Source organism: Meriones unguiculatus, chromosome 5, assembly GCF_030254825.1.
Source record: "Meriones unguiculatus strain TT.TT164.6M chromosome 5, Bangor_MerUng_6.1, whole genome shotgun sequence".
In the NCBI taxonomy this organism is placed as follows: domain Eukaryota; kingdom Metazoa; phylum Chordata; class Mammalia; order Rodentia; family Muridae; genus Meriones; species Meriones unguiculatus.
The window spans coordinates 14,789,850-14,803,826 of NC_083353.1; the positions used below are offsets into that span (position 1 = coordinate 14,789,850).

Genomic DNA, 13,977 nt, shown 5'->3' on the forward strand with positions numbered 1-13,977 from the left:
AGGTCTCTCTTTCTCTCTCTTAAGAACCCCACACTGCCTCTTCAGTTCTGGTAACTCACAAATGTGCTAAGCTGCATTTCTGCCTCCAGGTGGCCAAGCTCCCACAGAGCTCTCAAGACTTAACAGTCTCAGCAGAATAAGTAGGCAGACAAAGGCAAAGCTCTATTCATAGGCCAGCAAAAACAAAAAGGGTTTGAAAAAACAAACTTCAGAAGAGACACCTGAATTCTATTTCATCAGGTGACAAAATCTGTAAGTCTGGTTCAGTTTCAAAAGATCAAGATGGGATCTAAAGTGATTTTTTTTTTTAACTATACAGGAAACTCAGAGCTTAGTATATCAAGCTGGAAAAAGTCTGGAGATGACAGGATCAGCACATCTAATGGCTGAATTTAAGAGATAAATTATATAAAGGCTCATTATTTGAAAAAAACAAAAACAGAAAGTATTAGGTCAAATGAACGGCCAGTACTTTGAAAGCAGAGTAAATGATTGCTCTAAAGCTGGGAGCTGGGACTTCAGCTCAGTGGTGGAATACTGCCTAGAATGTGCAAAGAGCCTGGCTTGCTTCTCAGCACTACAAACATAAATAAAAGGTAAATAAAATACAATGGGTTAATGAGACCAACTATGAAACTACTCACAGACACTCAGAGTGCCAGCTAACTCTGTCTTAAGGGTTTCCTGCCATTAAATAACTTCCATCAGTCATGTTGCTATGCCAAGTGTCACCGACCTACGACTACGATAAAATACATTCACTCACGGGACTCCTGGCTACCATACCTTGAAGCACTCGATGTGATGCTGTTTGGCCTGCCTGCATCTTAGGCTTGCCATCTTATAGTCAAGACAAACTAGGTTCATTCCTGTTTATGATTAAATCTCTGTTTCTCAAGAATTGGGCTATGCCCCACCTGCAACTTTAACTGTAAATGGTTCTGTTCTGCCTGTTCTGGAAATGGCAATCATGTCTTTGTTTCAAAAGTTGTTATAACAACATTTCAAAGGGTTGTTATGGCCACCTTGTTATGACCACTTGTAGTTACCACCATCTTACAATCATGCCTTTGTTTCAGGCTTGAATTCTGCTCCCAGAATCCTGCCTAGTTTGCCCACCAAATCCCCCATTTGGGAACCTCCTACCCTTGAGCTATAAAAACCTTGTCTCTGTCATGTCTCTCCCTGCCTTTAGGGGGAGAGAGCCTGGGTATATGAATAAAAAAGTTTGCTTTAATTAATTTTGTCATGATGATTTGGGTCTGTGGTCTTTCTTTTCAGATGTCTGGGATTAACACAATAAGGCATTCATTCCTCTTCAAAGTACTTTGTGCTTTTAGGTTAACAAATATTCCACAGAATCTCTACAAAGGAAAGCCTGCAAGAAATCTTGGGTTTAAAGAAGTTGAGCTCTTCTCCCCCCTCCTGGCCTTTGCTGGGATTAAGGGTATGCACCCTACACCCAGCGTTTCAAACTTCTAAATTATGCCATTACTGCTAGTCTGATACCCACTTCTCACTGCCGCTCCGAGGCCCAACAGCTCGCACAGTCTTCTGTGTGCGCTGCAGAAGCAAGATGTCTTCCTCTTCTTCCATTTCATCACTATCCCATCGGCGACATCCCAAAGCAGAACAGATATACCTCAGCTGAAAAGACAGATATAAAATGAATCAAGGAAGCAAGACACCCACACACACCACCACCACCACCACCTCTATATAGCCCTGGCTGGCTTAGAACTTGGAACATGTTGACAGAGTTGGTCTTGAACTCACAGAGATCCACCTGTCTCTGCCTCCCAAGTGTTGGGATTAAAGTGTAGATCACCATGTCCAACACAAGACCTTTATAATTTCTTTCTTTCTTTCTTTCTTTCTTTCTTTCTTTCTTTCTTTCTTTCTTTCTTTCTCTCTTTTTAAATATTTATTTATTTATTATGTATACAGTGTTCTGTCTGCATGTACACATGCATGCCAGAAGAGGGCATCAGATTTCATCATAGATGGTTGTGAGCCACCATGTGGTTGCTGGGGATTGAACTCAGGACCTCTGGAAGAGCAGCCAGTGCTCTTAACCTCTGAGCCATCTCTCCAGCCTCTCTTTCTTTCTTTTTTGAGACAGGTTTCTCTGTGTAACAGCCCTGGCTGTTCTGGAACTCCCTTTGTCCATCAGGCTGGCCTCAGATTCAGATATTTGCCTGACTCTGCTTCCCTAGTATTGGGATTAAAGGCATATGCCACCATGCCTGGCTTATAATTTTTAAAAAGTAAAATGAAATTAAAGAAATCCAGAAGAAGTACCTAAGTTATGAGCATCAGTTAGATTATGAAATCCTAAAGTAAGCTATTTAGAACCATGAAAGTTCCAACAAAATTTGTTTTAGGGAATAAGTGATTTTTAAGGACTGAAATAATTTGAGCCCTGTTTTGGGCATTCCACAGAATTTATGGGGAGAAATGAATAATCAAGGGTTGCAGAGATGTCATTACTAACATTCCAGATGCGTCGACAATTTCCACCTCGTATTATGCATGGTTTTGGAACACTTGAACCTTTCCTAATACCCTTTACTTAAGAAAAGGAGGATCCTCAGTCTGATCCAAACTAAAATCACAAATGGCAGAAACACGCTGGAACCCTAGACTTTTTGCAGCAGTACACCGAGCCAGAGAACCAGATCAACCCCACAGTTTACAGGAGGATACAAACATAAAGGGAGACTCAAGACTTGCTTTTTAATTAAAAACAAAACAAAACCCCCTAAAACAAAAACAAAACAACAATGGCCAGCCTAGATAGCATAAAATCCTCAGTCTCCTCAGATGCAGGTGAGTGGGGAAGACAAAAGCATCCAGAAGAGGTGTGTACAAGGCACAGCACCTGGATGAGGAACTGCTGAGCTCTGGGAACCTACAGGTTAGGAACTCATATACCCATCCTTCGTTTTCATAGTATTAATCTATACAGAAAATGTCTATCTGTCCAGGGGCTAAGAGGCAGGCTGATTCTGGACTGTATCCCAGTAGTCTTGCTAGAAAGAATCTAAGTCATTAATGACTTTGCCATCAGCCTGGTCTGAGGCAAATTTGATCTTCAAGTTTCTGAATCTGTTAAATTCTCAATTTCCCTATCTTTTTTAGTGAGCAGCAGATCTTTTCCTTGGGCAATTTCATGGGACCAAACCAGATAAATAAGGAGTAATTATTCTTATCAGGATTATTATTAGTCTTTGAAGGGTTTTTTTTCACCTATAAAAATGTGATATAAAATACATAATCCTTAAGAATATGATGAAGCCTTACCAGGCCACAGAAGATGACAATCAGCCACTCCTGATGAGATCTGATAGACTAAGATCAGAAGGAAGGAGAGGAGGACCTCCCCTATCAGTGGACTTGGGGAGGGGCATGCGTGAAGAAGGGGGTGAGAGGGTGGGATTGAGAGGGGAGGAGGGAGGGGCTTACGGGGGGGACACAAAGCGAATAAAGTGTAATCAATTTAAAAAATAAAATAAATTAAAAAAAAGAATATTATGAAGATTTCAAAAATAACACACCATAAAAGCACCTGGCACAGTAGAGCACATTATTAACTCTCCTCCTGTCATCCTGGCTCTGATGTTTACTCCTGTATTTTTGGTTGTGAGCCTTTGACAGCTGGGCCATCTCTCCAGTCCTCTGATGTTTACTCTTACCTTAGATAAACTTACTTTCCCATTACAACCCCACAATTGTCTTATTAAAACAAATTCTATCTCCAGGGGGAAAGTACAATAAAGCTCAACCTCCAACAGCATATAGGCAGGTAGAACTCAGTGGATTTGAGGCCAGCCTGGTCTACACAGCAAGCTCCAGGCTAGCCAGCTACAGAGTGAGACCCTGACTAAAAGCGCTATTTCTTCTTTCCTAATGTTTTCCAACTCACCCCATAGAAACACTGTAACTCACCTTTCCACTATACGCACTGAGTCCGTATGTGGTAAGAGATTTTCCTCCAACCAAAACAACATCATCTCCAAATTTGTATGAAGATTCGAGAAGGGATTCCACAGTGAAAGGAACGGCCTCCATGCTCTCTCGGTCTCTGTCCCACTGGAAGAGGTCTCCATCCAGAGAAGGAATTATCATCTTATTCCCAAACACCTGAAACAAAAGCGGGCTTTTAAAAGCCTTGCACCTTGAAGACTAGTAACTAAGATCTAGGGTTTTGAGCAACATACAACAACAGTCTATCAACCATAAGTTACTGAAAAGAACGGCCCGTCACTTCACAGGCCTACGGTCCCCTGGCCTGACTGAAAAACCAGTATGATATTTCTCAAACTCTGCTATGGGTAAATAAGTTGCCAAAGGAGAGCCTGGGGATCCAATGAAGTAAAAACAAAACAAAATAAAACCAAACAGACCCCCCCAAAAAAAAAACCAATTAAAGGCTACAGTAATTTTCATAGCTGTTAATAAGCTAAGGAACAGTATGATTTTCTAGTAAATGGATAACATGAATTATTCTAGGCCTACGTCATTCTGGTCAGTTACAGACTCAGACTGAACACAGGGTGAGGGAAACTAATCCAACCAGCGTCCCTTTTCTCCATGTCCTTTCTCAAGTCTGCTGTGAGTCGACAGCTGCTAACCAAGCCCCTTACACATTTCATGTGTGCAGTCATGCTTCCTTCTTTAAACAAAATCTTTTTTTTTTTTTTTTTTTTTTAAAACTTGGTTTTCCAAGGCAGAGTTTCTCTTTGTAACCCTGGCTGTCCTGGAACTTCCTCTGTATACCAGGCTGGCCTCAAACTCAAAGAGATCCATCTGCCTGTGCCTCCCAAATGCGGGGATTAAAGACACAGGCCACTCTACCTGGCTAAACAAAACCTTGATGGCTGGCTCAGGAAAGGCAAGCAGATAGACAAAAAAAGTCACTATCCTACAGAGCTTGAAGTCTGATGTCTGGAGACAAACATTGTAAGTAAATGACACATATGTTAGTGACGGAGATCATAAGGAGAAAGCAAATTAAAGATAAAGGGGCAGAGTGGAAAGGAACTGTCGATAGAGAAACTCATGGCAGATCCTGCTGAGAAAATTAATAACAGCTGGGCAAGCTCTCCACAAGAAACAGTAGATCATGTTGACATCTGGGGAACAAGCTTGCAAAGGCCTCTGGGTAGAAATGACCTGGTCATAATTGAGGCACCACAAAACAGTGAACAAGATAAGGAGCAACAAAGGAGGCATGGACAGTGAGCAGAGGATGAGTCCAAAGACTAGTTAGCAGTGAAGAAAGTGAGGAAGTTACCAAAGCTGTGTTATAACAGGAAGGCTTCAATGGTAGATTCACTGGGCAGCATGGGCAAAAGAAAGGAAACCAGAGCATGACCTAAGGTCTCTGGCCAAGGATGACTTAGGAATTTCAGTACAAATCTTCATGGCACTGACCTTCAAACATTAAAAATAAGTTAATTCCAGCACTCGGGGAGGCAGAGGCAGGTGGATCTTTGTTAGTTCGAGGCCAGCCTGGTCTACAGAGTCCAGAACAGCCAGGGCTACACAAAAAATCCCTGTCTCAAAAGCCAAATGAGGGCTTAAACTCAGGTTCTGGGGGCTGGAGAGATGGCTCAGTGGTTAAGAGAACTGTCTGCTCTTCCAGAGGACCTGGGTTCAATTCCCAGCACCCACATGGCAGCTCACAACTATCTGTAATGCCCATTCCAAGGGATCTGACACCTTCACACTAATGCACATAGAGTAAAGATAAATAAATAAATATTTGGGCTGGAGAAATGGCTCAGAGGTTAAGAGCACTGCTTGCACTTCCAGAGGTCCTGAGTTCAATTCCCACATGGTGGCTCACAACCATCTATAATGAGATCCAGTGCCCTCCTCTGGTGTGAAGGTGTACATGAAGACCGAACATTGTATACATAATAAATAAATCTTAAAAAAAAAAAGAATTCCTTAAAATAAATAAAAAATGAATGAAAGAATGAAAATTAAATTTTCATCAACCCCAATTAATGACACAACTTCTGTCTCAATCAATCAAGGCTTCAAACTTTGGGAATATTGGAAGAGTTAAAGACAAACAAACTATGCATGCAAAACAAACCCTTCAAACAAATGTCAGCCTTACCTGTTCAGCACAGAACCCCCTGGATGTCTTTGAGGCCCGAAGCAGCTTTCTTTAAGTAGCTCTAACTTGGCATCCACTCACACTCTACACTTCCTGTACCTCTGCCTTACACTCTGGGGGTTTGGAAGACAGGTGAAGACCATTGTCCTAATTCACTTCTGAAATATTCTAGTTCAAATCCTTATTCTGTATGACCTGAGCTATTATAATAACCTCTTTACAGATCTCAACTGGAAATTCCCTCAGTCTAAGCTGATGTATCTTTTAGATTAATCACTCTGGGCCGGATAAGCTTGTTATAACAATATTGAAAAATCTTCAATGGCTCTTTATTATCTTCTTACTAAAGACCCCAAATCCCAAGGACTAGAAATCCTGTGGAGGACATTCAAAGTCCGGTCAGTGTGACCTCTAACAACCTTCCTGTCACTTTTCTCTCCCTTTCTCCTACGTGGGCAGAAACTCAGCATGCTTACACAACCAACAACTACCATTCCTGCCACCACTCAATTCCCTGGCAATGTGTTTCTTCTCCATGGGACACCTTCTTATACGACTGGCCACCAACAGCTACCTGGCCTTCAACCTGGCATCACCGTTTTAAATACTGCCAGTGTACACTTGCTGACGGAAAACTTTCCACTCCACAGTGCGGCAGTACTTTTTTTTTGGGTGCTAAGAACTGAACCACAGATTTTAGGCACCCAAGCAATCGGCTAGTGCTCTACTCACCAGCCTCTCTACTTTCTTATCTCTATGTAGTCTCTTAGGCTTTATTTATTTCATGTGTTTTGCCTGTATCTGTGTATGTGTACCATGTGCCCACAGAGGCCAGAAAAGGGTGCTGGATCCTTTGGAGTAGGACTTTGCCGTGTGGGTGCGAGGAGTGAAGCCAGGCCCTTTGCAAGAGCAACCAGTGCTATTATCCAGTGAGTTATCTCTCCAGCCAGCTCTGTATCTAACCTTGCTTGGCTAGGGATGGACTCTAGGGCCTCAGGCTGTGGGGAGTGAATTAACACACTGCCGGTGAATTGATGAATTAATGCCACTGAACTTCACACTCACCTGTACTTCACTTCCTGTGGTAACTAAAGCTGAGACTCTAGTATATTCTCAAAATTGTTTGTTGTAGAAATATTCAGCAGGCAGAGAAATGGTCAAATTTGTTTGTGAATGTTAATGACTTAACACTAACGTCCAGATTTTAATTTTCCACCAGAAGGAAATGTCTAAGTCCACAGCAAAGGTGGAGTAGGTATAAGATGAGCCATTGCCATCTTATTATGACAAAAACCAAGTTTGGAGGCATGCTACTGGACAAAGTAAGCACTATTAAGAAAAGAGAGAAGCTAAGTGCTCTGGGAGGCAGAGGCAGGTGGATTTCTGTGAGTTCGAGGCTAGCCTGGTCTATAAAGCGAGTCCACAATAGTCAAGGCTACACAGAGAAACCCTGTCTCGAAAGACAATAAACAAACAAACAAATAAATAAATAGGGGAGGGAGGAGAGATAACTAAAAAGGAGAAGAGAGAGAGACATAGAGAGAGAGAGACCTAAGTTCAGGCCAATAAAAAATAACTACCAATAAAAAATAAAAAAGGGGAATCTAGAATTGAAAAACTTAGCATTTATAAAGTTTAGATCAGACAATAATTATCAATGTTAATCAGGCAGAAAAATCTGACAATGAATAGGATATTTATATGACCATAGGATATTTATATATATTATATATACATATAATATAGATATATGACCAATAGGATATTTATATTCTATTGTAGTTTTGAGACAGATTTCATACTGTAGATCAGGCTGCCATAGAACTCACTATGTAGCCTAGACTGACCTCAAATTTACAGCAACTTTTCTGCACATTTCCCACATGCTACAATTAACAGGCATGTGCCATCGTGTCTAGCTAATATCTGATTTTTCATAAATTCTCCAGACACTGGAATGTATGCTACCTGATATTACTTAGTTTAAAGTTACTATTTATTTTTGCTTCCTTTTATCTCTTTATTTTTCTCTTTTAATTATCTCACATATATTTGCATGCATGTATATCTATGCATAATATGTGTAAGTTACAGGTAGTTGTGAGCTGCCATGAGGGTGCTGGGAATTGAACCCAGGTCCTCTGGTATAGCACTCAGTTCTCTTAACTACTGAGCCATTTCTCCAGCTCCCTTCCTTATATTTCTTCATAACAGCATATTGTATTTAAAACAATTAACTTTTTATTTGTAGGATGACTTAAAGTTGCCACTAAAACAAATGTGTGTTGAGATAGAGACTATTGAGCAATATGTAGATGATGTGCCGTTTCAAGATACTAATGAAGAAAACCAAGTGCTTCCTGTTGCCTGTCCTCCGGCATACGTCGGGAATTTGACACTCTGCACAGGAGAATGGCAGATTCCAATGACAGTCAATTCAAAGGGTGTGGGGAAGCACTGTCACCAAAACGGAGGGAGCCTCGGTGGGCTTGCCACCAGGTGAGCATTTCCTTTGGCGTGTTTCCTCTTTCACCAGCAACTCTTTAAGGGGCAGCTGGTTCTTGGGGAACACACCATCTCCTAACTGCAGAAAGCAGCTGTCAACCTAATGTGGACTGAAATTCAAGAACGACCCAGGCGGCTCTAATGTAACAGAACATTTATGACCAATTAAAAAAAATGCTTTTAACAACCAAGAAGGTTTGTGATGACTGACCACATCGAGAAAACAACTTTATTTTTAGGAGTTAAACCCTCAATGGTGGGAACTCAGTAAATGCAAAACATACAACCTAAGAATTGTGATTCAGTATCGAATCATCCTGTCATACCTCTGGATTATGATTTTAGAAGTTTACTTTTCAATAGCAGCTCGTCACTGATTGGCTGCCTATGAGTCATACTCCAGGCTGGTGACCAATCTTTGCAAAGCCTTTCAGGCTGTGGATATGAAAGCAGATGGTGCTTTTCCTGGAGAGCCTGAGCAGTGATCTATATGCATGCAGTTCAGGTAGAGATGACATCACCCTTCACAATAGCATTACCTCATCCTCTAAGCAAAGGAATGAGTCACTCTGATAGTCAGCTTTGAATCTCGATAAAAAAAAAAAAAACAAAAAGGTTGCGGTGCCGGGTGATGCATAACCACATACCAGCCATCTATCCCCTGAACAGCTATTTGTTCTGATCCGCTGCTCTGCATCTCAAGCTAATTATGGGACTTGTGTTTCCCTTTGGTCATCTAAAAAAAAAAAAAGTATAAATTCTTGCTATTTTGTATTTACTTCCTCTATTTGTTTTCCCTGTGTTCATAATTCTAAAATAAAGGTCTGTCACATTGGCTAGCAAACTCGGTACAAAGATCTAGAGCCCTTGACTTCTGGGCAATTACAAAGAATGAACAGATGAGTGAAGAAATCTGACTTTTGGTCCTGAATAAAAACCCAAGTGGCACACATGTACACATGTAATTGGAACTGTCTGAAACACTAAGGTGAAAATAAGAACTCTATTTTCACTGAAAAAAAAAAGGAAGAGAAAAAGAAACATTAAAATGAACACCACTAGGGAAAAAAAAATCTTCCAGCTGCACAAAACTGGTTTTCATTTCGTCCTTCCTTCCTTCTCTTCTTCCTTCCTCCCTCCCTCCCTTCCTTCCCTTGCAACAAGGTCTCTGTGTAGTCCTGGATGTATTCTTCACTTTCTTTGTGGCCACATATTCAACGTTAATTTAGTATGAAATATTTCAAACCTATGAAATGTAACAAGGCCAGTACAGCATCCCTCATGGATTGATTTCCAATAATTACTGATACTCTGTCAGATGGTTCATAAAATCATAAGAATTCATATATCTCATATTGTCCCAAAGATACATTTTGCAATGGAAAATACCACATATACACATTCTATCTGATTCCTCACATCCCTATAAGCACTGTTTTCAGTCCCCTTTTATTAAATAAATTTTTTCATTTTACTTTACACGTATGGGTGTTTTACCTGAACATATTTCTGTGCATCACATGTATGCCTGGTGGCCTAGGAGGCCAGAAGAGGGTATTGGCACCCCTTGAACTGGAATTACAGACAGCTGTGTGCCACATGAGTGCTGGGAGTCGAACCTGGGTTCTTTGCAAGAGCAGCCACTGAGCCATCTCTCTGCATCACTCCCTTTTTGGAGAAAGGATTCAATGTCCTACAGAAGGTTCAGTCAGAACTTACACATTCCTTACCTGGTTTTATCCCATGTATCTCCTGGAATGTGTACTTCAGAACGGCTGCTATCTCCTACTGTGTTAGCAGTCTGTAACTGAAGAGTCTTGCCCAATCAGTTTCATCACGAAAAGTCTCACTATAACCCAGTCACACACTCTGTCATTGCATATTAGCTGTGACCACTTCTGAGTCCCAACCACCAAGTTCACTATAATGACAATAATTGTTACGATAGCAACAGAGACCATGTGGTCCTCTACATAAAAAGCTCGGTGACTCCTGTGCTAGGTCATATTATAAGGTGCATATTATTTGCCTGCCCCACTTTAAATAATGTTGTTACCATTATTGAGTCAGCTCAATTTCTCCACTTAAAAGTATCCCATCAATTTTTCATTGTGGTATTGGTTGATGATCCCATTATTCAGTCTAAACAGAATAATATAGTGATTTCTAATTCTATTGCTTACTCTTTATTTATTAGCTTTTTTATTTTCTAAAAATAATTTCTCCTCACTCTGCTTTGGAAGCCAGATGTGTATATACAGGTGTTTTGGTAAGTGACTCAGACATTAACCATCATCAAATCTCCAAAGTTGTATCCAGTAATAATTCATGCACAGTGTGACACAAAGTTGAAAATGGTGCCTGTGACTCAGTGATACCAGTCTCCTTTATGACCCAGAAGGGAATATGCTAACCAGACCAGTTAAAGAGTCGAGTTCCAGATGTAGCATGGGTGAGAAACAATGAAGAAGGAAAAGGTACCGAGAAAGCGAGACAGGGATGAAAAGCATCACCTGTTGTTTCAACAAGGAGGAGCCAACAGAGAGAAGAATGAAAACACCTTTACCCTGCAGTGCTTACTACAGGGAACACCCCTGCCAAACCTCCATCACTGCAGGGGCATCTCTAGCACACAACAAAGATGCAAGGAATCAAGACTGGGAATGTGCTACTAGGAGGGGTAAAGTAGGTGGACAGTATTCATCAAAAGCACTAAGCTGGACACTCTGCCTGCCCAGAACAACTTTACTAGTCACGCCACTTGCTTCATCTGATGCCAAGACTCATGACAGTTTGCCAACTGCACCTCACCCAGCCATACTCCTTAGGTTCCTCATACCATTACACACTTGCTGGGAGACTGTGGATAAAAACTAATACTTTGGTGGCTTACATTTCCTACATTTACTTATTTCAGCTGATTTTCATACTTAATCCACAGTTATTTATTATTTACAAAAGCAATGTTTAGTGGAGAGGGGAGGCTTACGTGCCACCACGAATGAGGTTAGAAGACAATCTTTAGGAACCAGTTCTCTTCTTCCACCATGTGGGTTCCAGAAATTGAGCTCAGGGCATCAGTCTTTAACAGCCGAGTCATCCTGTCAGCCTTCCCATAACTACTTTTAAAAGGTGCATCTCTTCTAGTTCCTAAATTACTGATGAATGCTTTCACTTTGGCTATCTAATAAACAGGCGGGTACATTTCTCCTCCGCCTCCTCTTAAAGCTTACTCTATAATCACAATAGAAAGGATTTTTGACATTCTCTTTGCTGTAAGCTCCACAAGGACAGCAACAGAACCAAACAAATCTGGACACAGGGGTGTTTTCTAAGACTGATACTCTAACAAAGGACCATTCATGGAGATAACCTAGAACCCCTGTACAGATGTAACCCATGGCAGCTCAGTGTCCAAATGGGTTCCCTAGTAATGTGAACAGGGACTGTCTCTGACACAAACCAATAAAACATGTTTAAAAAAAAATGTACAATAAAACACTAGAAGTGATTCGGCATTTATTATCTTTAAAATTGTGAATTAATCTCAAGGGCAAAGATACACTTTTCTAATTTAGCCAACTTATAAAACGTCTGAAGGAAAATGGCAATATCTGTTTAAGCATACATCTCTGAGTCATGATGAAAGAACAGTGATTCTAATAACCATCTCTGTCTTCACCACAACTGATGGACACTTATAAAATAGAAAAACAGTGCACAGGAAGAACCCATTTCCTAAACAACAGCTGTGGGGTAACCTCAGTTTCTCATTTGGCAGCATGTATGCCAGAATGAATTAGATTAGTTCACAAAATTGCTTTCAGCCACATTAAGGGATTTAAAAAAATTAAATAAAACCACTGCTTCATTCTATAATTAAAAGCAATTAAGCAACCATTTCAATACAGGCTTACTACATGATTGACAATCTTCAAAATGGACTTCATAGCTGATGACTTAGCCGATTCAAAAAGCAAAGAAATGTGGATCAGGCACACTGGTGCATGCTTGTAACCGCAGCATTTGGAAGACTGAGAAAGGAGGTTGAAGAGGTGGAGAGCCGCCTGCTCCAGGATAGCTTAGTGAGATCCTGTGTCTCTGTGTTGCTGTCTGTCTCTCCCTCTCTGCTTATGTCACACACACACACACAATCTTGTGCCCGTGGAAACCAGAAGAGGGTGACAGACACCCTGGAACTAGAGTCAAAGATGACTGTGAGCTGCCATGTGGGTGCTGGAACCAAACCTGGGTCCCTCTGCAAGAGCAGCCAGTGTTTCTAACTACTGAGCTCTTTCTTTAGCTCTGAATTAGACAACCTTTCAGAGATTACAAAGGACTCAGAGGAAGAGCCCCTGCCTAGAGTTCATGAGGTTGTAGTTACTTTTCTATTGCTGTGATGAGTCACCATTATCAAAGGCAACTTGGAGAAGTTTGTTTCAGCTTACAACTCTCAGGTCAGACTCCATCACTGATAGAACGTGAGGCAGGAATGAAATTGAGGACATGAGGGATGCTGTTTACTGACTTGCTCAGCCTGCTTCTTTATATATCCAGGTCCACTTGCTTAGGGCTGCCCCACCCACAATAGTTATTAAGAAAATGACCCATAGGTTTGCCTACAGACCAACCTTATGGAGGCATTTTCCCAACTGTGGCTCCCTCTTCTCACACATGTAGGTTTTTACCAGGTTGACAAAAGGCCAGCACAAGGCCTAAGTTCAGTCTCCAGTATTACACAGAAAAAGGTTGCAGTCTTCCCTTTTGAGGGGAGTGGAGTGGGGGTTAAGGCAATGTCTCACTATGTAGTCCAGGTTGTCTTTGAACCAAAGTCTGAGATTACACACCTGCCTCACCCATGCCCAACTGAGTTCTAATAAAATAACACTCTGTTTCTGTGAATGAACTATTCGTGAACAAATCAGAATTAGTAACTATGAAGCATACACTATTTATGTGGGTGTGCATACACACTTGCTTTCATTTGTTTGTGATAGAATCTCATTCATGTAGCCTAGGCTGGCTTCAAATTCACAATCCTCCTGTCTCAGCTCAAGTGCTGGAATGACTGAATGCTGGGATTACAGGTGTAGGCTACCATGTCCAGCAATAGGAGCATCTGCTCAAAGGCATTCCATAAATGGTATGATGGTAATCTTGGGGCCGTGACGGCCGAGACAGGAAGCCTCTGTGCTAATCAGGGTGAAGGCAGGTTGGTAAACACTTTCTCTTCGCCAACAGCACCATATCATTGTTGCCTATTGGTTATGCACCTGTCTGTTTATGCACCTGTTTGAAACAGAGAGGCTTGTCTCAGGGGGAAAACCATACCCCCACACCCA

At 41.3% G+C, this 13,977-nt stretch overlaps 1 protein-coding gene across 1 annotated transcript in view; it reads right to left on the reverse strand.

Annotated features, from left to right (window-relative positions):
• The window catches only part of Eif2ak3 (eukaryotic translation initiation factor 2 alpha kinase 3), a 57,373-nt gene that overhangs the window by 27,707 nt on the left and 15,689 nt on the right, over window positions 1-13,977 (reverse strand). The window contains exons 3-4 of the mRNA XM_021657524.2: window positions 3,949-4,143; window positions 1,514-1,647 (exon numbers count right to left, since the gene is read on the reverse strand). Of these exons, the coding sequence (XP_021513199.1) occupies window positions 1,514-1,647; window positions 3,949-4,143 (329 nt within the window). The remainder of the gene's footprint in view (window positions 1-1,513; window positions 1,648-3,948; window positions 4,144-13,977) is intronic.